The following is a 27,919-nucleotide window of genomic DNA, read 5'->3' as shown; positions in this document are numbered from 1 at the left end:
TTATTTGTCTTTTTATTTTTGGCCATGACGTTGTCAGTTTGTTTTCGATCTATGAGTTTGACTGTCCCTCTGGTATCTTTCGTCCCTCTTTTATATGTACCTTTTGTTTTTTTGCTCCACTGATCGAGAATATATAAAAGGGACGGTTGGTATTAAAAGGAACTAAATAAAACCTGTCACATATTCACATGCCTGTCCCAAGAGAAGAACCTCGTCAGTGGTTGTTTCTACATATGTCTACATGTTTTATTGCTTATTTTTGCGATATGGGTTTTGCTCATTGTTGAAGGTCATACGGTGACATATAGTTGTTAACTTCTACTTCATTTAGTCTCTGGGGGAGAGTTTTCTCATTGGCAGTCATACCACATCTTCTTATTTTTAAAATTCCACTCTAAATTCTTTTTTTTATATAATAAGAAGGAAAAATAGGGGGAAATGTTAATTACAGCATATTTTTATTGTATAATTATATGTTACAAATGTACAGTAGATGATTTGATATTATGACAAACATTTTACAACTATTATATTCATTGTATATATATACAAAGCATAAACATTCGGACAAGATACATTAAGGTGTGGGATTTTTACACTTAAGTAAACACACAAACCATTTAGCTACAGGCCTTGTTTTCTTTAATGTACAAAATTAAAGCTTTAAGCTTACTTTTACATTTGTTTACATCTTGTACACAATCTTCTGTTCGCCACACATAAGTTTAACTCATTTTAATTCTTTCTTTCATTTTCTTTAAATGTGTAACCACAAATATAACAGTTGATTGCACATATAACCGTTAAATGCTTTCTTCGATTGGAGGGGCGAATGGATATTTTGTACAAACTTGTAAATTGTTTACACTGATTATACACAAACAAAACAAAAAGTACATTTTGTACGACAAAACCACAACGCACAAATAATGAAATGGTTCCGTTTGGTCATACAACAAAGCATCTGGGTTGGTCTCATGTTCACGCTCCTTCACACTAAAATCAGTATTCTACGAATGATGTTGGGAGTAAACATATAAATAAGAGAGAAGATATCAAGGACAATATTGCAAAAAGTATCGTTCAAAACAAATTTCAGCTTAATCACTTCGATACTTGTATTTCAGTAAAAACATTAAAGCTAGTCATCGTGTATCAAAGTGAGAAATAGCAAAAAAATTGAATGCTCCTAGCAACCTTTTAGAGTATATTGATTCACAACTTCATTTGAAAGTTGAATCAATTCATGATTTATGAGAAAAAAGAAAGTAGTGATTAGATATAAAGTAATGACGGAAAGGTTGAACAAACTAGTATTAAAATGAGAAATGTTTTTTTTTTTAATGATTAAGGTTTTTCTTGTGCGCGTAACTCTAGACTGTGAAAAGGAGATGATCAGACTTTTATCTAGAATTACGAATCATTGCAGTAGAACATTTTAAATGCCGTATATATCCGGAAGACGGTAACTTTGGGTCCCCTAATTTTTTAATACATAGTTTTTTTAAACATATGTATGCTGAATCTGTATATGAAAAGTAAAATGTATGTACAGAATTTTAAATGCTTTATCTATGTTTCTAGAAGAACAAACTTAAACGGTTAATTGATCCTTAAATGTTTACAGTATTCAATATTTATGCCAAAAAGCCAATCAGCATTATTGACATCAACCAAATTTCAAATTATGGTGTTGAAAAAATATTCTAAAGATTGCAACGAATCGACAGGACAATCGTATATTGAACATTCAACAACAAAAAACACCGAAAAAACAAAAACAAATAATGTATTGCAGCAGACGGTTCAGTAATGTCAGTCGTGTTACGGCGTATATAACAATATGTCCTACCAACAGATATGCAATGGAGGACATGTCAGTCGTGATCCGGCATACATTGGTAAACCACAATACGTCCAGTCAACAGACATGTAATGGAGGACCAGTAATGTCAGACGTGCTCCGGCGTACACTTGTATACCCCAATACGTCCAAGCAACATACATGCAATAGGGAACCAGTAATGTCAGTTGTGTTACGGCGTACACTGGTAAACCACAATGCGTCCAATCAACAGTTCATGAAATGGTTTTCAACTTATTTCCCCTCTTAAAAGCAATATCAGCCGATAGATTCTCAAATACATATAAAAATTTGTCAGGCATGCATTCTTATCATTCTTTAACGGAAAAGATACCCACCATGTAGTCTTTGGTTAATCATAATGATGATAATGATCACAAAAAAAAACTACAAAATCTTGGTAAAAAGAACCACTATATATGCTCCTTACACAATAGTGCTCCAACAGAGTGTGAGTAAGAATGACTGAAATCGACATTACACAAGTTTAAGGTCACCATCTCGAATTGGTTGACCGATACAATATATCTTTACCACAACTCACTAGCGACTTGTTTTTGCAGTCTTAAATCCCTTTAATTAGATATCAGAATAGTCGCCTAATCCGTAATTCACCAATGTTTGTCCTTCTCAATCGTGACATTTTGATTGAGTGCGGATTCGCATGGTGGATGAAGCATCAAAGCAAGAGACGCTTACCCTGTTGACACACCATGTCTCGCTCCTCTCGTCCATGCTATACCATCAGTTTTTGTTGTTAACCTAGATTTGTCTTAACGGGGCATTAGCTACGAGATATAAAAAAAATAAAATATGATTTTTTTTGTTCAATCATTAATGAAAGTGAAATAGTGAAATAATATTTGGTTCAGTTTTTTTCAAAATAAGCAAAGAAACATCGACAGTGAATAATTCTACCTCATTGAATCCGTATTCATGTGAACTTTAATTGATTCCTAGAGCTAGAGAGGGGTTACGCATGAACTAGGCGTGTTCAGTTATTAAATGGAAAAGAATGTAAACATTGGAAGTGAAACAAGGGTAAACCATTTGGTTGACTGATTCGATCTAGAAAAACTCATTCTTATACAGGTAAAAACGATAATTAATATATTTTTAACCTATAATATGAAATAAAACAGACCTAGAAAAATCCGATTGCATGAGTTCGCAATCTATTTATATCTATGTTTACGTTTATATCGGGTTATATGACCTTCGGCAGTCTTCGGAGGTCACCTCAATGGTTAATTAGATGGCGTCTAGACTAAAATGCACACGAAATGCTGATATATACTATCGAGTGTATGCACCGTAGCTTGTTTATTTTAGACTTTTTATAATTTGAATATGCGTTTTAGTATGTTATAAGTCGAATTTGAGTCAAATCGGTGAACATGAATTTGACAGATGTATATATAATGCCCCTTTAATTTTAATCGACGTGTGAGATTTAAACATCGGTCAGCTACTCAGTTGTCTAAAATATACTATTTAATACAAAAAAAAAGTTTTGGCAAGACGATGTTCAATAAACATATACATGTGTAAAATTGAGTTCACATTTCTGTACTAAAAACGCTATATAAATATAAATATACAATATAAATTAGTTTTATTTTAAAAAAATCTATCATTTATAATGACTGTATAATAAAATGATGATATTCAAAGATAAATAATTTTATTAATATCGTGAAAAATAAATAAATAATTGATTGAAATTTAATGTGGCGACATCACGAGATGAAGATAACGAAACAAAAACAACTAAAACATATATATCGGCAGATGCTTAAAGATACAAATAAATATGTGCCATGTTTTTACAAATATTGGGGACATAATTATCTTTGATTAAAGCAAACAAAAAAATTTGTAACACTTTAATTTCGATCTGTGATTAATTGCCCTTGAGATTTACATCTCATATTTATATTGAAACCCTCTCTCTATATGCACAAATTATTGATGAGATGACATCAAAATGACATACAACAGTTAAAAGTCAGCCGTGTCTCTTCAACTAAATAAATATGTTTCTATTCTTATTTTTATATGGACAAAATCTTTTTAAATCATAGTACCAGACAGAATACCTACAGTTGTCACTTCTTTACAATCGATAAAAAGGGAATTTAAGAGTCATTGCGCATCGATGTAATCATGATAAAACTGAAACCTGCGCAGCAAAATCATTGAACAATATCAATTCAGAATGATATGTTTGCCGTTTGCTCTTACTTGTATTGCTACTCGAGGAAAAAAAATAATTTTGTGTTCTTTTCCAGTCTACTTGTCTCCCTAAAACGGAAAAGAGATACATGTACATGTAAATACTAAACTTCATATTTTTTCTGCTTTTGCAATTGAATTTATTTAAACATTAAAGTACCAAATACATGGTTATAACTAACAAAAAGACATGTTTATCAATTCAGAGAAATAAAGCTTGTCTAACACTTCTTTTGTATAAAAATTAAATGTAGGCGAGTTTATTCTGAATTCGATCGATTTTTAGTCCGTGAGTTTAACAAAACAAATTGTCTGTGTGTCAGTCATCAACTTGTCTTGTAAGAAAGATCCAGTCTGCTATCATAACATATCAAGATTTTCTGTCTCGCCTTCCTTCTCTGTTGTAGTCACGCCAAATCTTTCATCATAATTTACACTTAACTTTATTCGTTCTCCAGCACTGCCATCTGTAAATATTCAAAGCCAAATTTATCAATTATTTCATGTTTCTATAAACTATGTGGCAGATGCTGTTGATTGCCTAAGTGCTACACCTAAAATGAAAATCAAATAGATACATATCAATCTATTAAAAACATGTAAAGAGGTGTTGGTGTGACATAGTTAAGTAGTATGTTACATTAAAGAGAGGCGGAAGATACCGAAGTGATATTCACAACAATCTGACAACGCCATGAAAATTTGGTTCATTGTTTCTAAAAATCCAATCATAAAAATAGTCGTGTATTTACATTATACCATTCAAAAAAATAATCAACCAATGGGTTTAACATGAAATTTATTGTTAACATACATGTATTAGATTTTAATTAAAGCCTGGTAAAGTGATCCAGGTGGTTTCATTGTAAAGCAAAGAAATCAAATATGTTTCTATTTCCTCGTGAAATCATATTTTAATTTAGAGACTTTGAAATGACATTGAATAAATAAATCATAACGCATTATATCCAATATAACGTCGAATCTATCAAGTATACAAAACCTCAATGGTTCTGGTTGTGAAATAAAGTTTCGAGAAACTTGATTTTTTTTTATCTTTTTTCTAAAACATCGTCTATTTTTGCACCTTCTTTTGCATTTAACAAATACACGTAACTTATATCTTCCTGAGGGAACCGAAACACACCTTGCTTATTACGTCTCTTCTGAAAAAAAACATGAAATACTTGCCACCGAACATTAAGTTAACAGCAACAAAACATTCAATTATAAAAGGTAGATGCAGATACGCTATAAAAGTGTATGTATAATTCATTTAACAAAAAAAATAATATGCTACTCGTTTTACTGACATTCCAACAGTCAATACTCAGATTATCCTAATATCGAAAAAAAAAGTTTCATTTGAAGAATTAAAAGGACTGAATTTTACCGAAATAGTCCACCTATCTACAGTTTATTATATAATAAGTATTCGTTTACGGCAACTTAAAAATTCTAACATTTCGTCAAATTACATGATTAATATTTTAATGCTTAAAATCCTTGTTTGTGTTTTTGTTCGTAAATTAAAGATGATATCGTCAATAAATGATCCTTCCTCAATAAAAAAAAAAGTATTTCGTGCCTTTCGAAAGTTAAGAAAAAAAAAATGAAGAAATTTAAATGTGAACTTAATATAAAACCGATTAATACAACATTATTGCAACTTACCATAATTATGATATTATTTAGTCATAAAACTTTCATATCAGAGGAAGTAATCACTTTTTGAACATTTTATGTAAATTCTAACAAGTGGAAAATATAATTCTATTGCCATTTTATTTTATATGAAGAAGAACACATTTTATTCACAGCTTCTTTTACGATCATATCGGCTATTAGGACTAATTACTCCATTTTAGTCTAGAGAAAAATGTAGATTCTGTTTATCAAGGAAGTTTAGACAATAATTTTCTGTTGTACGACAGTAAAATGTATCGTGGTAAAAGGTTTATATTTATTCATTTTTTTTTCAATAATCGGGATAAAACGAAAACAAGTCAATTAATGTTATTTACAGCTTAGTCATTGTATAGACACTCGTCTACTTGACATAATCTCTTTCTGGTTATTCCCGTGCTCAGTGAAGCGGACGTAATAATGTGCGCTGTTTGTCTGAACATAATAGCTAGGACAATCTCAGCAAACAACAAAGTGGTATCGAGAACCGCAGCATAATATTAAAACTAAATTATATTTTCGAAATTTTTATATCTCTCTTAAAGGCACAAATAACGGCTAAAGAGTTTCCTATAGTAACCGGTACCTGCTCATATTGCTCAATGGTATAGAGATTTGTGTGCCACCCACGGAGCATTATACTCGAAGGTTAAAAAAGTATGAATCTCAAAGTGTATAAAACCGAAATATGGATTGTCCATTGACACAGTTTACACCATTTGAGATAGAACGATGAACATTACTATGTTATTAACACCTTTTCGGTACGAAATGTTTAGGAAAATTCCTATTTGTCTAATACCTTAATAATGGGCGAAATTGTATTTCGAGTTATCAAGTATTTAATGATATAATGAAAATAATTTGTTCTTTGAAAAGGATACATAACACATAGGTAAGATTAGATAAAGGAATTTACCAGATTTTTTTTAAATTTAAGTTGAATTTCTATTTATGAGATAACTGGAGATTTTGTTTATAATCATCACTGTAATAGTTGTTTAGGCGTAATTTTGATTTCAGCATGTCCTCAGGGCAGAGAAAAAGAACGAAATTAAATTTCGAGTTATCCAGCATATAATGTTCCTATTGGATATCTATTGTGTTGGTTCTCGTTCTAAATACGCATGGACGTTTTGTTTAGATGTGCTTCGAGAAATATCAATAAAAACTTTAATTTCCCTATGTATGTTAATTTACATTTCAAATTAGGTACATACCAATATAATGAAATTGTCTTCAGGAAATATGCTGCCACCGAAAAGTGACGATACATGTGCTGGTTCAAAACAAGGAGTAAAGACGAATGTATTTGACTCTGACAAACTTGTGTGCGAAGCAAAATATTCAAACATAAATCAAAGGAGTCAAGAGTATATGCATATAAGAGAGCAACCAAAACAACGCCATTAAAGGTCACGTAAAGATTAATTAATGTGTAATGGTTGTTGACAAAAAACAAGCGTCAATGCTGAATGTAAATCTCTAATTTACAGGAGATGAGATTTGTAAAAGTTTCCATATCTTGTCGCCAAATCCCGTTAGATAAAATTTATATGATGTATTCCATGTATAATGTATTTTTGATGAAATATTATATGTTTAAGCTAAACTCTAATTACTCCAGGGAATCGACAAGTTGTGGGTGAAATTGACATAGATTACCAATATGTATCAGTATGTACTTCAAGATTGAACAACAAACCTTCATCAAGTACGATTGATTTAAAAATGTACAAATATAATATGTGAGCGTTCATTACTTATCTAAAATATTAATTTTCCATATCAATTAAAACGTTTTCATTATGTTTAATTACATTTACTGCACCTAAATGCCATGCATTCTCATCTATTGATTTCTTCTTTCCAGAAAACCAAATACTTAAACGTTCAGGTTACAGAAAAAGACAATTAGCCATGATGGATTTCTGTGTTTCATGGAATGAAACTACAGAAACTTGAAGCGATGTACTTTTCAGAAATCGAAGTCTTAAAAAAACATCGAATTAATTCTATAATTAACAATTAAACAGAACGAATACGCTAAGTGTATCACTCCCTTCTGTGAAAACACTACGCGTAATGTAATATAAGTGATTAATACATAATCCTTTATTCTGTACTAATGAAAATTGAATGCCCAATAGGACTGATGTTTAACACTATTAATCACCAACGTATACTGTAGGTTCATCTTCAAACGCTAATTCAGCTCAGTGAATGTTGATTTAAAAAAAAACAACTTTAAAATGACGTCATGTGCCATTTCTTTCGAAACTTAATGCTTAATTTTCAATTCTGAAAGATACAATTGATTCATTTCGCCCAACTCTAATTCTAATTGGTGCTTTACATGGAAAATTACAGAGAACATGCAGCTTTAAAGAAACATTTTCCTAAAGATTATTTAATATACGTTTTAATCTACATTGAATTTAGAATTTTATCTGTTTTTAAGGTTTCTTTGAAAGTTCCATTGGCATCAAGCTGAACAATACATTTGCCAATATACAAACTGAATCAAAATGGTTTTGGTGCCAAGAGTCTCTACAAAAATTTAATCATTGAATTAAAAATAAAACGATATATGCTATTAATACCTATTCATAGATTACAGATTGTATGTATGTATATCCTAACAAACATGTGTACCCTTTTTCAGTAGCAACCTTGAAAACCTTCCTTATGAATTCATTTTTAATGTAACCCCGTCCTGAAAATGTATTAAACATTTGCCAATAGACGTTAAGCAAGCAAAAATATATCAATCAATCTTACAGTTACAATCTCATTAAAATACAGATCCTGTATCCACGCCTAGCTTACAAGGATCTAACAACGCATATTTTTACTTACTATTTTAAAGACCTTTCGGAGTCTGTAGTTTAGTCTTAAAAGTACACACATTCACAAATTTCATTGGCTAGTAGTTACCAGAACAGAAAGTAGAACATTGTGATGTCAGATCCTTGTAAGCAAAGTGGGGAACTAGGATCTGTATTTTAATTAGATTGGTTACTGTAACATAATAATGCGGTTCAGATGATATTTTTATGGTTTAATTTAAGCCTTTTATGATGTGTACAGTAGAAATCTAAAAAAAAATCCAACTTTTTCATAATTGAATTTCTTTTCCATTGATGAGATACCTTACACCAAAATTAAAGCAATTAATAAATAGGCCAATGTAATCGATTGTAATTTTAGAATACAGGCATTTGAAAAAAGAAGAAATAAATGTTTAACTGTTGCCTAATTATTTTTTGAATATTTTACCTATAGTGCATGCATGGTACATAATGAGTAACTAGATATCATTGAGATGGGAGCCATCTCTGTGGGCCCCGCTGTGAATAATGTGTGGTAAAAAATGTGTATCTTTATCATTGGACATGGGGTTGTCAACTGAAACCAAAGTTTTTGACCTTGACCTTTGACCTAAGAAGTTGTACATAAATTATGACACACCCTCTGGTGTTGGTTTATATACATATCAAGTATAAACTTTGAAATCATAATGGTTCTCAAGATATAGAGCGGACACGATCTTTACCATAGGACATGGGGTTGTCGACTCAAACCAAAGTTTTTGACCTTAACCTTTGACCTAGGAAGTTGTACATACATTATGACACACCCTCTGGTGTTGGTTTGTATACATATCAAGTATAAACTTTGAAATCATAACGGTTCTCAAGATATAGAGCGGACACGATTTTTACCATAGGACATGGGGTTGTCAACTAAAACCAAGGTTTTTGGCCTTGACCTTTGACCTAGGAAGTTGTACATACATTATGCCACACCCTCTGGTGTTGGTCAATATACATGTCAAGTATAAACTTTGAAATCATAACGGTTCTCTAGATATAGAGCGGACACAATTTGTTAAGGACGGACAGACGGACGGACGGACGGACAGACTGATCACTATAGGGCGTCCGCCATTCGGCAGGGTCCTAATAAAAGAGCTTCTGCTAGATTAGGAAGAAGACAGAGGGGTTCCAAAATATTAAGTTTGATCAGCGAACATCATTTATAACCTTATCAACTGTACAAATGCAGGTCTTGGACCGTGTACTAATCTCTGCTTCGGGTCGGCTGACTAGCAGTGAGCCAGCATCCCTCGCTAATATATATACTACCATCGGACTTCGAAATACTAATTAATTCCAAGTAAGGAAATATTGATAAATAATAACTTTAGATAACAATGGAGAGGGAAGTTAGAGCAAATCAATCATCAACAATAAACACTTCATTAGATTGTATTTATTGTATTACAATATTAGACAATACATTTGTATAAAGTATAATTCTTCTCAGAAGTCAATTATAACATTTCTCTTTATTAATCAATGAGACGTGTCAACTAACATAACAGATAGTTTCCGACAGAACATATTTGCAATAATTAATAGTTCTCCGTTAAATAATGCAGACAAATCCTCAAGTAATTTGTTCCTTCTTCCATTTAAGTTGAAATGGCATTTAAGTACATGCATCTACATGTACATACTTATTCAAACCCATATAACATCAGATTGAATGCACTCGTGTACTAGCGATTGGTAGCCACGAGATTCAAATGGTTTTAGATTATCAGAGGGAGGAGCTCATTCTCTTTAAACTTTCTTTTGTTTGTTATAATTGAAGCTTTTTACATTTAATGTTTTTGCTTTGTTTGTAAGATGTCAGGTAATGCTCATATTCAAATACAATTATTGCATTGCTATACGTTATTAACTGATAAAGATTTCAAGTCTTTTGATTATTTGAATAGTTGGAATATTATATCGAGAGAGTATAAATGTCGACTTTAAGGCCACTATATTAATAAAAGGTCCATTACAAAGCAGCAGCTCAATATAACAATAAACTAGACGACTTTGACCAGCTGTTGAATTTTGCTTGTTTTTTTTTCTTGTCTTTTTTAAAAACTTTATCAGATTTAAGCGTATTACAAATGAACGCATCTTTTGTATTCGAATAGAAACTATTGATTTTGATATCAATGAAACAAAGGTCAATACAATATCAGATCTTATCAAAATTATCGAAATAAGTTGAAATCTCTACATCGTATTGCTAGAATAAAATGATCCACGAGTCCCTAGCCATACATATACTACTTATAAATGTATAATACTAACCGTAATTGTTACTGTTTAGTACAGAACTAGTAGTTAACTGTGGTTTCTTTGTACTTGTTGAATTCATAGTTAGTTTTCGAACATTTTTGGCAGGATGGAAGACTATAATGTACATTTTTGGCGTAAACAAACACACTAGAATGACTGTTGCGCTCAGACTGATAGACACACTTAATGTTGTTATCTGGATCTGTGAACAAAAGACAAATACAATTATTATGGATTTCACTAATTTTATACAACACCAAGTGCACTTAACATATTCTTCAGATTTATGTCTGTACACGTTAAAAAAAACAAACCATTAACGCAGAAAAGATTGATTATTGGCTTTTTTTGGTTTCCAGTGGCAAATATTTTACGCACAAGGGAAAAAATACAATAATAATTGGGGGGAAAACCTCGCCTCTTTAATTAATTGACTTATATTTCATTAAGCATAAAAAGCCTTATTGCAAATATATAATTTTTTACTGCAGATCACATTTATATTTGCTTACCGTAAGAAAGGTTCAAATTCCTTAAATGAAATGTAAAATCCATTTTTCACAATCACCTTTTTATAGTTAACATATTCATAAGGTATATAGACTTAAGTGTTGCTTTTGCAATCTTATTTTCGACTAAACAGACTTATTGACAAAGGTTATAACTATCATATTCTATGTTTAATCCCTGTGTCTTGTATTTTTCGGATTGATCTCAATTCACTTATTCACAGTTTGAAAATGGGCTGAAAGGTCTATTTAAGTAAAACTGTTTGTATTTCAATGCTATGGGCATATTAATTTTAAAAAGAAATTTATCAAGTAAATCGGGTTATGATTCCTGTATCACCAATGACGTTCCAGTATGACATAAATTTAAAAGGGCAGTTGTCGATATTAGACTGTTAGTACGCATACTTTTTATATCGACAGACAAGGTACTTTGAGTAAAACTTTCATTACATTGTAACTGCAAGAGTTCATTATCAAGGTATACTTATGTCGTAAATAATTCTTTATATATAGCTGTTGTTGTTTGTTTTGTCTTGGCTGCTGCTTTTTGGGGGTATGTTTAACGCAGATTCTTAGTTACACTTAAATGTGGTCTTTCTTCTACGTTCAGTTGTTTGTTTTTTCGCTAATCGATAAAGAGGGAAGCTTGGGTATACACCGTTGCCATATGGTAGTGTATCTGACTGTCTTATGTCAGGATGTTTTTTTATAATTCATTAAGATTTTGTCAATGTAGGAATATTGTGATGATGTTAACCTGTATACGATTCAGTTAAAAGCTGTCTTTATTCGTGGCAATTAGAAAATGGCTTAAAGTATAGAGTAACATAAAAGATTGACAGTGCGTAAACACCTATATGTCTTTTGTTTTCACTATAGTAAACAAATGTTAGTCTGAAATTGTAATTATGATCTGAACAACTCTTAAAAGACTAAACAATAAATGATAAGGTCATTTTCAGTTTTTCATTCAATTTCCAGACTTGTCCACTGCGGTAATTTCAATACTGTTCAAACCATTCGCTTGCAGTCAATTAAGATCTGTTCAGTCTATGTTCAGACTGGTCAGTAGTTGTTATTTACCTGTACAGATCAACAATATACTGAATTGTCTGAAAAATTACTGAACAGTATTGAATTAACTGCAAGCCAATCGTCTGATAATTTATTGTTCAGACTTTTCAGGTGATGTCAAGATCAAAATGACCGTTTCAGACTAAAACTCGTTTACTAGTGATTAATTTGGTATTGTTTACTTGTGTAGCTATTGCGTTCATTTTCTTAAGATTTCTTTATACATCTATATATTTTCCCCAAAAATACTGGCACATCTTATATAGCTTTCATTGACTGCGAGTACTCTCAGATCTATACTTTGTGCTTCGTATCGATCTTATGAGTTAAGCCCTTTTCAACTGATTCTTATAGTTTGCTCTTATGTTTTGCTGTAACGTTCCACTACTGTCATAGGTTAAGGGAGGGTTGGGCGCTCATAAACATGTTTTAACCCGCCACATTCTGCATGTGCTTGTCCCAAATCAGGAGCCTGTTATTCAGTGGATGTCGTTTATTGCTGTATATGATATTTGTTTTTACGTTTATTGTTTTTGTACATACATCCGGATGTTAAATTTTCTCGTTTGAATTGTTTTACATTCATCATTTCGGGGCCTTTTATAGCTTGCTATGCGGTATGGGTTTCGCTAATTTTTGAAAGCCGTACGGTGACCTGCAATTGCTAACATCTACGTAATTTGATCTATGAAGGAAAGTTGTCTCACTGGCAATCATACCACATCTTCTTATTTTTATAAATCATCTAAACTCAGATTCCTATATTAGTTTAAAGCGTACTGAGGCGTATAGCTGCCGTCTTATGTCAATGTAGAATACTGATTAAAACAATAAAAATACCAGTCTTATCATGCCCGTAATCAATTAGCGATAACAAGTATCGGACTATTTCTTTTTATATTAGTTTCTTTTATTTAACAGTATCAATAAAGATACTGGGATTTTCATGTGTTAAAGAAACTCGTCCAAGACCTGTCTAGGTGGTTGGCATAATTTGCCAAGATGATCTAATATTAAAGATTTCTTCACAGACTTGTATAACTTAAATGAATTAATCAAATAAGGTTATAATAAATTTAGTGTCTTGGGTAACATGGTTACAGCTAATCTGTCGTCTTCGTCTAGCTTTGTTTTATTACCATCAATGTATAGCGTTACAAAACTTCCGTTTTGAGAATCAAATCTGATAAATGTTCAAATATTTCAATTTCTCAAATTTCATTTACTTTCATTTTTAACAGTTGATGGACAAATTTAGTTAACCCCGAGAAAAACTAAGACATTTATTTGGAAGATCATTCAATTCTCCTGGGAATACTTGAACAAACCTCTATAATAAGACAATCAATTACAAACACATATCGATATCGGTTTCTTTTATAAATGTAAACTTATTGCTTTGACCTAGCGCAATCAGAATAAAACCTCTCTATTTAGTAGGGTGCCATTTAATAAGAAATTAAACGGAACAGGCTGTCCATAAAAATGTAGATTCATAAGATGATATAACCCCATGTCAAGTCAGGAATCGATACAGATCTTCCGTGTCTATCTAGGCATGAAATTGTTCTGATAACAAAATGGTCCATAGAGTACAAGGAATAACTGGTTGTAGCAGATGGAAAAGATTACAAAATAATTTAGACCTTTTATCATCATTGGTACTGCAGATTTCATTGATGGTGGATAAATAGATACTTGTTAACGAATGATCCGTCTCTTGATAGAAATAATGAAAACACATTAAATAGTCATACTAATATAGAAACATTGTAGCAGTTTTGCGTTATAACAAAACTGTTTAAAATAAGGAGAGTAGGAAAAATTTGCAATGAGACAACCATCCACCAGAGATCAAATGACGTAGATGTAAGCAACTATTGATCACTGTTCAACCTTCAACAATGAGAAAATTCCATAATGTTTAGTAAGCTATCATAGGTCCCAATGTGATGTTTGATTAATATATTTTTTGGGCTTATAATTGTGCAATTAATTTTAATTATATTCTGAATAGCAAGTAAATATTATAAAATATTTTTATATCACAACTGTACTCCTTTAAAGAACGACAATATCTGGAATGTTTTATTTGGACAAAAATAGTTATTTCGATCCATAATTCCAAGAAACATGTCGAAAATATATACCTTTAGTCTGCAGTTGAATTTAGAATTTTATTAAGAGATTGAAAATACCAACGGTGCAATCAAATACCATGTCCAATAAAAATAGACAACGGTATAAGACAGGAAATAAGAAATTAAATGTTTACCTGTAATATGACTATATATATCTATAGATAAATATCCACACAGGTGCAAGTTCTTGTCTGTGAAAAATTGTCAACATTCGAGGGAGTATTTAGTCCCAGGGTTTGGCATTATTAGCTACATAGTGTGCTAGTGACCTAACACGATATATATGGGGTCAGTAAATTCCATATGGGGTGAGAAGCTCGAATCCCCATATGGAATTTACTGACCCCATATATAACGTATTAGTTCACTAGCACACTGTGTAATGAATTTATCTTACCTACTAACTTAACATGTGGTATTTAGACTAGTGGCATATCAAAGTGATCAAGTCTTCAATATCAAGAACCTACTTCCACAGGTCTATACAAAAACAAATGCCAACAATAACAACTTGTTAGCTTTTAATGTCTTTTATGAATTTATTTCAATCGTTCATCATCAATTTCTTCGTCTGTTGAAACCTTTCAGATTTTTCCTCAACACCGTGTTGATTTTACAAAGTGACATAACACCACTACTAACCGTGTATTGAAATAAACCACGCCGACTAACCCCATATGACATATACACGGCCTCCACGCGGTTGCTTTTAACCAATCATATTCCTAGAAATGTATAGGGGGTAAGATAAATATATATGGGGCAATTGCCCATTTTTTAATAGTAGATGTAATTTCTCGATTTATTTTGTTATTAGATAAGTTCAGTTCGCACTAAAAGATTAAATTGGATTTATTTTTAAAATGCTGCATATTTTAAATGCTTTACTTAACCTAAGGAAAAAAGGGCATTAAAAAGGATATTGCATCTGAAAAAAAATGAAACCAACACATTATAAATTTTATGCGTGCGAAGCGCTTTTCTGGATTTACCTTCATCAGAAACGCTCAAAGCAGAATATTTGAAAACCAAGGATGACCAAGAACCGAAACAGTTAATTAAAGAACTATATTATCAAAAGGGACCTATAAAAAATTAGCCAAATCTATCTAAGGTCAACTTTGCCTGAGGGAGCTGAAACCTTAGGTTCTAATTATTTCAAATTTATTAACGGACAATTTAAGAAAGGTTTGTTATATACATGTCAGGACCGAAGTACTGACTACTGAGCATCTGACTATCTGACATGAATCTTCAAGATTACAGGCGATAATTTAGAATTAACAAACTATTTTAAACATATCATATAAGATAAATATTCCCATCAGTAGTTATCATTATAAAATGAAGGAAACAAATTCTTTGCTTTCTATCTAACAGATACCAACTTGCTAGTCGAGATGATTGTATCGTAAAACTTCTAAAAGTTAATCCTGGGAACCCGTTGGTTAGTATCTTCATCGCAAATATTTTATTTTTTTAGTCTTTTATCAAGTGATTCCTAATACAAAACATTAAGTCAGGTAGGTACACGAACATCTATAGGTATAATCTATATAAAAATAATGCAAGAATATTGTTCCATACGGCCCTAGAATTTCTTTTTTTATGCCATGTTTTAAGAGCGATGCTTGATTTGCGATCTTTGGGGTAAATTTACCTTCAGCCTAAACATGAGAACATGACATTATCCATTGTAAGTTCATGTATTTAGTGTAGGATACTGACAGGAATAACCCAGTTGTATACCGCCTAGTCGAAAGTGCGTGCATCCAGTGAATACCCAAATTGTATGCAGCCTTGTCGATTTTTTCAAGCAATTACTGAAATATCTGGAGTAACCCAGTTATATACAGTCAGGTCGAATGTGGGAGCAACGAGTGAATAATTAGGAGTAACCAAGTTTTATACGGCTTCGTTGAAAGTGCGTTGATCAACACAAGAGAAATCCAAATGACTACAGCGTTGTCGAAAATGCGTGCTACAAGTGAAAGATCATCATAGGAGCTACCCAGTTGTATACAGCATGGTCGAAAGTGTGTGCAACCAGGGAAAGAACAGAAGTAACCCAGTTAGTAACAGCCTGGTCGAAAATGCGTTCAATCACTGAAAGAACATAACAGGAATAACCCAGTTGTATACAGTCTGGTCCAAAATGCATGCAACCAATGAAAGAACATAACAGGAGTAAATCTGTTGTATACAGCCTATGGTGCAATCAACCACTGAAAGAACATAGCGGGAGTTCCCACGTTGTATACAATCTAGTCAAAAGTGCATGTAATTAATGCTACAAAATAGCTGGAGTAAACCTGTTGTATACAGCCTAGTTGAAAATGCGATCAGCCATCGAATTGACATAACAGGAGTAACCCAGTTTTAAACAGCCTGGTTGAAATTGCATGTAACCAATGGAAAACAATAACTAACAGGAGTTCCAAAGTTGTATATAACCTGGTCAGAAGCGCATGTAGCCAATGTAAGAATATAACAGGAGTAAAACTGTTTTAAACATTCAGATCGCAAGTGCATGAAACTAAAGAATAGTTTAAAAAAGGTTATCAAAATGTATACAGCCTGTTCAAAGTTCATGTAACCAGTTCTAGATCACGCCATGAGTTACCCAGTAGTATACGTTGTATAGGAACACGACAAGAGTTATCCGTTTGTATCCGGGGTAGTTGAAAATGTCTAAAAATAGTGTAAGAACACAAATTTAATTTCTATTTCAGTTTGTTTAAAAGTTTATGTTTTTAATTGTCATCATAATTGTAGTTATATGTTGACCAGGGATGGACATGGCGGTAGTTATATGCTGAAAAGAATGGGAAAGGTGTAGTTTTGGAATATGGCATGGTTGAAGATGACAGTTTTTGGTGCAGTACCACAACAAAAATAATTAGTTTGAGACATACATTGCTTGTTTAGCTTGATTTCTTTATATTATAAGTGTATTTGAACGTTTGTACATTTTTCTTGAATTTTTCATACTCCGATTTAACTATGTAAAAAAACGCTAAAGCTTAATATATGGTATTTTTTTTTTGCTTATTGTTGGCGTATGATGACCAATAGTTGATTATACACTCGCCATTTTGGTTTCTGGTGGTTTGTTGCAATCATACCACATCGCCATATTATAATTTGATACAGATAACATTGTTGAGATCTTTTCCTCGAAATTCTGTTTCTAAAACAACGCTTGTTCTTGCACCATAATGATCGTCAAACATAAACAATTAAAAACTTACCTGGAATGAATTTAAAGTTCCAAAATATATCGGAATGAATGCTAACCAAATTATACATGTAGTGTACATGGCAAATCCGATGAACTTGGATTCGTTGAAATTCTCCGGGATTTTTCTTGTTTTAATAGCAAAGTATGTACATATGATAATAAGTAGCATGTTATACACTAATGACATGAGGAATGATATATCGTCTGTCCTACACTTCAGGATAACCTCATCCCTTCGCTCATTTGGAGTATACAATCTGGTTCCTGGTCTTTCTAATACTAACCAGATAGCAGTGAATAATACTTGTATAAATATGAGAATACTAGCTATCACAATTTGTGATTTTGGACTTATAAATGGCGGTCTCCGTGCAGACCGTCTAGCACTATCAAAAATTCTAGAAATTCTGTTTGTTTTCGTCAGTAGCGAGGAATACATCACAGAAAAACCAAAGCCAACACCGAATCTTTGAATTCCACATATAAAGGTGGAAGGCTTTGCTATCAACACGAATGTTATTAAATAACACAAAATACAACCTGACAACAACATATAACTAAGTTCGCGTCCTGACGCCATTACAATGGGCGTGTCTCTAAAATTGAAAAACGTGACTATAACAGTACATGTTGAAAATAGCCCCACACATGCTAAAACGATTGGGATTATAGCGTAAATTGTATTCCATTGCATGTATTTCTCAGCGAGAGAATGGCAACCTTTTTTATCCAGATCCGGCCATTCACCATAGCCACACTCTTTACAAGTAAACTCATCTTTTAAATATTGATATTCTTTACATTTGATACACATCCAACAACACTGATTCGAGTTTCCATTTTTTCCAACATGCTTATATTCGTCGTATTCACATGGCCTGCTGCACCTTGACGATGGGATATCTTTTGTTCCGCCTGCCCAGACGATCTTTTCTGTCTCAAGCTCCAGCGAAGTAGACCAGTTTCCAACTAACACGTACTCATATAATCGTGTATTTCTATTAAGTTGATAATTCATGATATTGTATCTTCCTAAAGCATCACCTTTCTCGTTGAATTTTACCAGTGCGCCGTATTTATCTGTAAGTATATAAAAAGAAAATGCATAAATAAATAAAAGGTGCGGCATATTTACGTCAAGAAGACACAAACCAAACGACAGCTTACAGTCTTGTGTCTTTCCAATCCGTAAATCTCAAAGTGGGTCTAAAAAGTGTATGAACAAGTTAAACAGAAACTATCAAGGTAAAGTTCTAATATCAATATTACATTTTAGAAATAACAAAAAAATAAATATATGAAATACTGGTGAGACAACCTTTGAAGAGGTTCCTGACTTCGGAATATATGTAGGGGTAAAACTGTTTTTTTTATGTAGGATGAAGTTGAAACGGCGATGCTCATTCCCCTCTTCCAATCGCAAGGTGACGAGTGTGCTTGGCTTATCTGACCCATCTTCCATATCATATGACCTTGAAATGATTCGTGGTAGGGTGATATTATGATAGATTATAGATTAAGGTAACGAACGTTATATGTATGGCTTATAAACTTCCCGTTTTTTAATCTGATAAACTTATGTCTGGTATGGTATATAACTATTATTACCATGTTTTACTGCTCCATTGACAATATATACATTAAAAAAACATACGAAAAAGATTATGATAGATCATTGATTTTATGCCATTTTAAAATAGCCTTGCCAATGTGGACTAGACACCGAATGCCGAAAAGTACAGACACTGAAGAGCAATAAACCAAAAGTATTACTAAATAAAATCATTACAGATACCAGGATTAAAATTTTGTACGCCAGTCGCGCGTTTCGTCTACAAAAGACTCAGCAGTGACGCTCGAATCAAAGTACGAAGTTGAAGAGAACTGAGGGCTAATATAGGCTTATTGCATTAATATTATTGGTGAATATTGTCCCCAGTAGATGTTTATATTGCACGAGTTCAATATAATTCTACGAGAGATGGTATTTCATCAATATTCATGCAATTACATCATTTTATGATGATGTGGATGGATACAGAATAGAGAATAATGGACAAAAAAAGTGAAGAATAGAGAATAGTGAGGTGCTACGAAATGAAAAAATAGAAATTACTAGTAATGGGCAAAAAGTATAATGAATAAAGAAAAATGGCCTAAAAAATTAAAGAATACAGAAATGAAGGACCCCCTCTCGATGTTATTTATTTTGTGCTCCTCTCTGCTATTTTATTTATGAGGTAATGCAGTTGGTCATTCCTGCTAATTTGTTATTGAGGTTCTTTATTTGGTCTTCCTCTCTACTCAATTCATAATGTATGGTACATGTATTTGATCCTCTCTACTCAATTCATAATGTATGGTACATGTATTTGATCCTCTCTACTCAATTCATAATGTATGGTACATGTATTTGATCCTCTCTACTCAATTCATAATGTATGGTACATGTATTTGATCCTCTCTACTCAATTCATAATGTATGGTACATGTATTTGATCCTCTCTACTCAATTCATAATGTATGGTACATGTATTTGATCCTCTCTACTCAATTCATAATGTATGGTACATGTATTTGATCCTCTCTACTCAATTCATAATGTATGGTACATGTATTTGATCCTCTCTACTCAACTATTCGTTAAGTTATGTTTCGTCACCTCTGATGTTTATCATGTCTTGTATTTGGTCATCTCTGATTTTGTATTCTTGTTGTTACGTATTTGGTCCTCTCTGCTATTTAATTCATTAGGACAAGTCTCGTCTGCAACTTTTATTCATTAGGTTATGTATTTGATCCTGTCAGCTTTTTTATTCATAAGGTTATGTATTTGATCCTGTCTGCTTTTTTATTTTATTTATGAGGTTTAATTTTTTTTCTCTGTTGTTTTTATTCATGATGTTTATACGTAAATACTAATTGGTCCCTCTGCTTTTCGTATTTATGGGTTGAAGTATTTGGATCTCATGAGATACATATATGTGCCTCTTTGCTGTTTACATTCATTAGGTGAAGTATTCGGTATTCATTTACAGTTGATGTTTTAATTTGGTCCTATCGCTGGTCTTGTTAATCTTATTTGGTTAAGCTATATTTACATTAGGAAAAACTATAACCGCGTTTCCCTGATCATATAGTTCTTCAACTGTTTCGGTTCTTATACACCCTCGGCTTTCAAATTTTCGGCTTTGAGCGTCCCTGATGAAGATGTATCTAGAAAAGCGCTTCGAACGCATAAAATTTATAACGTGTTGTTTATATTTTTTACATTATAAGTGTATTTTTCCCTCCATTATCGACCGCTGTATATCCAATCAGAAAGTGTACACAGTAATCCCGATCTTATTCACTCTTGTTAGAGTAATTTTTCAGTGTAAATTGGATTATTACATATTGATAGAACTTTAGTAGGGTTTTCTATATGAATTGGATTTTGAATAAATAAGCATATTCACCTGCGGAAAAAGTATATTCACCACGCAAAACGTCGCGTGCTTTTACGTGTATAATTATGTTAAAATCGTTTGATGTACAATTGGTTTTGATAAAAAATTGTCATTACATACATTTCTCTCGGTACTATCTCGGAATATGGAATAAAACAATTATTGTCTTTTGTTTCGGTAAATCTGTGGTTTAATTGACTTTTGACAAACTGATATTCACTTCGGCCGTTGGCCTCACTGAATATCAGTTTTTCAAAAGTCAATAAAACCACACATTTACCTCATCAAAAGACAATAATTGTATAATATTGTCTCAGACGCTAGTACATTTACAGCAAGTCCCTTCCAAATCAAATTAAATCAAAAACAAAAACCCACACATGTTTGAACATATTATGTTATTCTGTGGCGAATTTATTCCAGTATCATGTTTTTCGTTGATGATTTAATCCTATCATTACCAATAAATATACGAAAATATATGAGCAATGTATAAAACGATTTATCTTTGAAAAATGAAATTATACAATGAAATACTTATGGGCATTAAATGGAATTGGAAAGAAACGAGCTGAAAATTAAGAAGAATTGGATGAGCTTTTCAAACTTGAAATCGCATGAGATATTCTTAACGTGATGGGAAAAATGATAGATCATTAAGTCATATATTAACTTAATTGAGCTCCTCTTCTTGCCGACTTTTTCCTTTATTTATACAAGGCAGACTTGATACAGGAGCTTCTTATGAAGAATAAAAATAAGCTAGTATAATCCTTTTAACTTCATGTTCTGCCATAAAGCTAAATAATCCAAAGTATGATGGCTTTGTTGAACACATCTATTCCAATATTGGAAATAAAGGATACACCAGATGCAGTTATGTCTGTCGCATATCTAGAAGTAGACAATGAGGGTCGATTGAGAACAAAACTTTACGACAAAAGAGATGCTTTCAGCGTCTCAACTCAACTGTGAACTTTCCATTTCTATGTAGCAATATTCAAGGAAGATCAGCATAATTATGCTGTATATATCTCCCAGTTAATACGATATTCAAGAGCTTGCATGTCCTATTACGAATTCCTTGATAGTGGGTGTCTATTTACAAGGAAGCTATTTAACCAAGAGTTCCAAGTGGTAACGTTGAAATCATCCCTTCGAAAATTTTAGACGCATCACGAGTTGGCTAACTGTTTTGAAATATATGTTTCACAGATGACGATGAATATGTTACAATTGTTGTAACCACGATCCCGTCCTTTTTCCTCAAATGTGACCTACCGAAGTAGACTTAGCACCGGGTGTGTTTTTTAATGAGCAATACGACAGGTGACACATGTGGAGCAGAGTCTGCTTATCCGTCAGTTGCACCTCAGTGAGATTATACCCGTTTTTTATTCGTGTTTCTCTGTCTCTAGTTTTCTATGTGTGTTTTGGTCGGTTTTTTTTTTTGCAATGGCATTGCCAGTTCGTTTTCGACTTATGAGTTTGAGAATGTTCCTTTTGTATCTTTCGCCTCTATTTTCTGGAACTGTAGTATCGGTGTTCAATGCATCACAATACGCCGTTAATGCATTATGAGTTAAATAGATATAATGACGTTACGATGAAAATAAAATGGTATCTTCTGCACATAACTTCAGTCATGCCGTTAGTAAAGAATGGGAAACCAGCTATCACATGTACAGTGTTACAAGAAAATGGTAAACAATTTACAGACTAAATTCATAAACATAACTAATTAGTGTTTGTTTTCATATGACAGTGAACAATTAAGAAGGTAACATCGAATCGAGTTAACCATGTTAGCCTTTGCATGTTATACCAACTACTTGCTTAAAATTGCTATTCTAATAAAAGTGGAATGTAGGTACATTTGTAGCTGACAAGGTTTTTCTGTTTAAAAATAAGCACCTTATAAGTAAAGAAGAGTCAGCGAGTGTAACATTATTTTTTTCACCTGACTCTGTTTACGGCATGGTGTTATATTAACAACGGTGTGATTGTAAACACTAACCTACAGTTTAGTATATAACTTTAGTCAACAGTTTTGAAGAAGATTCTAATCAATACCTAAAAAGTTTTCTCTGTTAGCACCTTACACCCAGTGAATACAAATATAGGAAATATATTATATTTGTAATATTCCGCCCGGACTAGTTGGTAAGTGAAATGGATTGTATAGCAGACTAATTTAAAAGCTTATATACATCCTCTCTAATGTATTTTCTTTGCATCTACATTGGATAGCAGACTAAAGTCTACAAACATCCTTTCTAATGTATTATTTGCATCGACTATGCACGTAAATGTCAGTGAAATCCGAAAGTATTGAATGCACTTGTATATGTGCATCTCGTTCAAACCTTTGATAAAACAATTAAAGAAAAAATAATCCTGAATGACTCTTTTGAAAAAATGGTTTATTAAAATGATCTAATGCATTTACTTCTCTGTTGAATGTTTGATTTGAATGTTCAATATTTTGATAGTTTGTTTATTTCCTCGAGTTCAATGACGAAAAAGTATTCAGCAAGCATATGGACAAGTTTTGTTTGGTAAACATGATAATATGGTCTTTTCTAGTACTTATTGCAATGGTAAAATATTATTTCAAACGGATACAAATCGGAATTTTTTAGATATAATTACTGTAAATATAAAAGATCAAAAGATATTCAATACACGTTTCTATTGAAACTGTCTGGAAAGATAATTTATATTGAAGAACTTCCTACAGAAAAAAAATAAAGGAGTGTGTAAATAAAAATCAGATGACGCAGAATTACACACGTGTAAACTTTAATTGCAAATAACATATGCTTGTGACGTCTTTTTCACTAGCAAAACCAGGAATTATCAAAGCTTACAATAATTGCAATACGTAAGCCTCTCTAAATAAAGATCTTCCATTAGCTACAATCTTGTCTGTTTATGCTTAATTGTCTGTTCATTTCGTCATTTCAAATCGGTACTACAAATTTTATTACTAGCTAGACTGTCAATTCTTGATGGTACAAATAAACAATTAAAAAGTGCTTCCCTACTGGAATGGTGAATGGTTAAATTGTTAATTTTCACTTAACTTTATAAATAATATAATTGTATTATTTAAAAATTAAGTTTGATAATACTTCAAGTAAATTTGACTTCATGTATGTAGATAGCCATGCCAGTTCTGTTTAAGCCCTCTTTGATTTGTATCTGCATTAATGATATTGCATTATTATATTGCTTTACACACTTTTGGAGTCGAGCGTACCTATTGAACAATCGATTTCGCTGCTAGAGGGATGTCAGTCTGCATTGGTATTATCCGCCCAGTAGAAGGGGCTTCAGTACTAGAAAGATTGAAATTTTACTTGAACCTTATAAATCATTTAGTAGTTCTAAAACTAAGATTGCATATATCTCGTTCTACGCTATTATTCGACGATTTGGACTAGGGCCCGTGTGCATAAAACATCTTAAGTGTTCCTTAAACTTAGATTTCACTAAGAATTCCCTTAGTTCAGTAAAATTCTTAAGTCGTATGCATAAAATTACTTGAGTCTTCACTTAACTAATCAATACTTAAATCGGAACCTTTTTCTAACTACCGTATGATATATTTACATTGATTGAACAATACATACTTTTATTAAGAACTGGGGTTCAATTGGTGTTCGTGTGTAAAACAATTAAGAATACGTAACCAACTAAAATATCAAAACGAATTCCAAATTGGCGCATAAGAGAAGAAAGGTTGTTTTGATGATCGAGCCTGGGAAGAAAAATATATTTGTAATGCAAAACTTCCCCCTCCTGTTACTACAGGAGAGACGAAAGGTTCTTGGAATGAAATTGATTGATTTATTGATGCTTAACGCCCAGTGGTAAATATTTCATGCATGTTAAGGACGAGAACAAATTAACAATAAATTCGATATATATAGTTGGATCCTGTAAGAGGCTATACGGGTTGAAGGTCGGGGAAATTTGGACTGCCACTGAAAAAAGAAGGTATATTGGATAGGGATCAAATTTTGCATTGCAACATGCACTCTTTTTACATCGGCATCGGATTAAACGTCCCCATTCTGACCGGACGTGGCTGCGAACTTATACATCGCACACAGCCAAACGGACGCCCCACTTTCGCAAGGGTTTTACTGCCGGTCGTCAGAAGACCAAAATGACCGTATTTCTATTCCCAGCCACCCTTAAGTATGGAAAGAAAAAACAAATATATCACAATCTAATAAGTACAGAAAATTCCATAAGGAGAGATTCTTAAAAGATCCAAAAGAAGTGGGACAACTTATGCATGGATTGATAAATCTAAAATATCAAAATAGTTCTAAATTATCCACTAGGAGTTTTTTAAATAGCAAACAAAACCGTCACTCGCATGAGGAGTCGCTAAGCGGATACTCAACATTATCTTGTAGCATATTATCCAGCTTTATAATGGTATATGTTAGTAAAATCATATTCTGATAAAGGGTTCCAAATCATTGTATTTAGCAAACAGATTCATCCCATCTCGAAGGCACCGACCACTCATGTGTGTTGCTGGATGGAGGGGCATGGTTTTGTTTTTTTGTTTAACCATATACTTTTCAACTCTATCAAACATGATCAAGATTTTTTAAAATCTATTTATATTTAATATTTACTATAAACAATAATAAAAAGAGGGTAAGTTCAATTATACATGAATTCATATCAAAACGATGGTATTTTTCAGAAAGTCCTTCAATCTTAACTAAAACACACATTTCCCAATTCATATGTTTACTGTAACGTATTATCACCATCTTAGCGTATTTAAGTGTTTCACTTGAAAGTTATATAAGATACTGCCCCCTCCCCGAGAAAACAGGATGTATCATACCTGAAGATCCTCATCGCTCCCCTCATACTGTTTTGTACAAAACAATTGATACCAGGGGGTGTATTTTAATAATATAAAAGTTCAATGTTATTTGTGTAAACATGCACGAACAGAGGAATCAAAAGAAAAAATATCGAAATTAATATAACTATCCTCTGTTATCGCTTGATTTGGTGATTATACGTGATTTTAAGATAATTACAATAATTGTTGATACTTAGAAATAATGACACAAAATATCACTCATCTGATATAATTATTATACAATTAAATAGTAACTAATCTATCCATGTTCTGCACAAAAGCATCCTTTCGACTGATACTTAGTTTAAGATTTTTATGCATACCACTGAGGTAAAAAGGGCCGAGTTTCCTTAACTTAATTGTTTACAAAGGAAAATCTTAACTTGAGTAGTATTGTACATACGGGCCCTGCAGACACTTGGCTTGAGCTAAGCTGACGCAGGTTATTACAGAAACGTGGGTTATGAGAACATGGATCAGTTTGTAAGTTCTGCAAAGTTGTTAGACTGAAAGAAGGTTATGATGTTTGGTTGTTTGATTTGGGAAGTCTCTCTCTCTCTCTCTCTCTCTCTCTCTCTCTCTCTCTCTCTCCACCTAATACCACAGTACTTAAAGCAGCTGAGAATAATTTCAGGTGGCTTCCCCGTCTAATTTTGCGCATGACATTTAATTACAACGTTGTAGGCACCCCATTTGTGGATTCCAATTTTAATAACGGAATTTGTTTGCAACACACTAATTTTAATGTTTGAGTCATAAAGAGTTAAAAAAAATAAAATAAACCGACAATTTGATTCACAACAAGAAATGTTATCTGCCATTAGTCTAATGTCAACAAACCTAGTACGAATCAGTAATTAAATTACCGATATCGAGATGTTGTAAAAATAGTGATCATATATCATGGATTGGATAAATTTACTTGGCTAGATAAAAGAAATTAAATAGCTTCAATCAATATAAAAATTGATTAGATATGCTAATTTCGGATAATGAAGATACGAAGTTTTAAGACAAAAGGACTCAAGTGAAAAGGGGGAGGAATTTGGCAATTTGTGTATTTTATTAATTTTGGCTTTCCTTGTCTTTGGGAAAAGGAGAAGGATAGTACCAATTACCTCCGAATATCGCCACAGCAAAGTTACATGTGACATTGAAGTTTCAAATAACCAACACTACTAATTTACTATATTCAACAATTTTGTTTTTAACCAGTAACCATGCACAACTTGCCAGAATATTGAACATGTTGAATGTGGCCAGTGAGAAGAAGAATATTGGTTGATTGATTGTTGTTTAACGCCACTTTCAGCACTATTGTGCTATTTCGTGGCGGTCAGTTTTTATTGGTGTAGGAAGCCAGTTAAGTGCCCTGAGACTACTAACCTTCGGTAGGAAAACTAACAATCCTAGTCAATTAAGATTGGATTCGAGCACACCTGACACGGGCGGGATTCGAACTAACACACTCAGTGTTGCTAGGCTAGTGATACAGTAGTTCGACTACGTAGACCACTCAGCCACCGAAGAAGAAGAAGAATAGTATGACATATCTTCTAATAAAAGGTCCATTTTCTCGTCTGGCAATGGATTCAAAGACTCACTGGCCAACAGTCAAAATCTGTTTCAAAATCATTTATGCTTGCAAACAACTCTCAACGCAAGGTACAAAA

General features: G+C 32.6%; 1 protein-coding gene across 1 annotated transcript in view; it reads right to left on the bottom strand.

Moving 5' to 3' along the window:
• Nucleotides 1-441: 441 nt before the first annotated feature.
• The window catches only part of LOC127723520 (metabotropic glutamate receptor-like), a 69,372-nt gene continuing 41,894 nt past the window's right edge, over nucleotides 442-27,919 (bottom strand). Inside the window, exons 3-5 of the mRNA XM_052230162.1 lie at nucleotides 17,908-18,977; nucleotides 10,942-11,131; nucleotides 442-4,566 (exon numbers count right to left, since the gene is read on the bottom strand). Of these exons, the coding sequence (XP_052086122.1) occupies nucleotides 4,460-4,566; nucleotides 10,942-11,131; nucleotides 17,908-18,977 (1,367 nt within the window). The 3' untranslated portion in view covers nucleotides 442-4,459. The remainder of the gene's footprint in view (nucleotides 4,567-10,941; nucleotides 11,132-17,907; nucleotides 18,978-27,919) is intronic.

The sequence above is a fragment of the Mytilus californianus genome, unplaced genomic scaffold (genome assembly GCF_021869535.1).
Source record: "Mytilus californianus isolate M0D057914Y unplaced genomic scaffold, xbMytCali1.0.p SCAF_1, whole genome shotgun sequence".
Classification (NCBI taxonomy): Eukaryota; Metazoa; Mollusca; class Bivalvia; order Mytilida; family Mytilidae; genus Mytilus; species Mytilus californianus.
The sequence above is the reverse complement of the archived record's forward strand: the minus strand, read 5'-3'. Positions and strand labels throughout refer to the sequence as shown.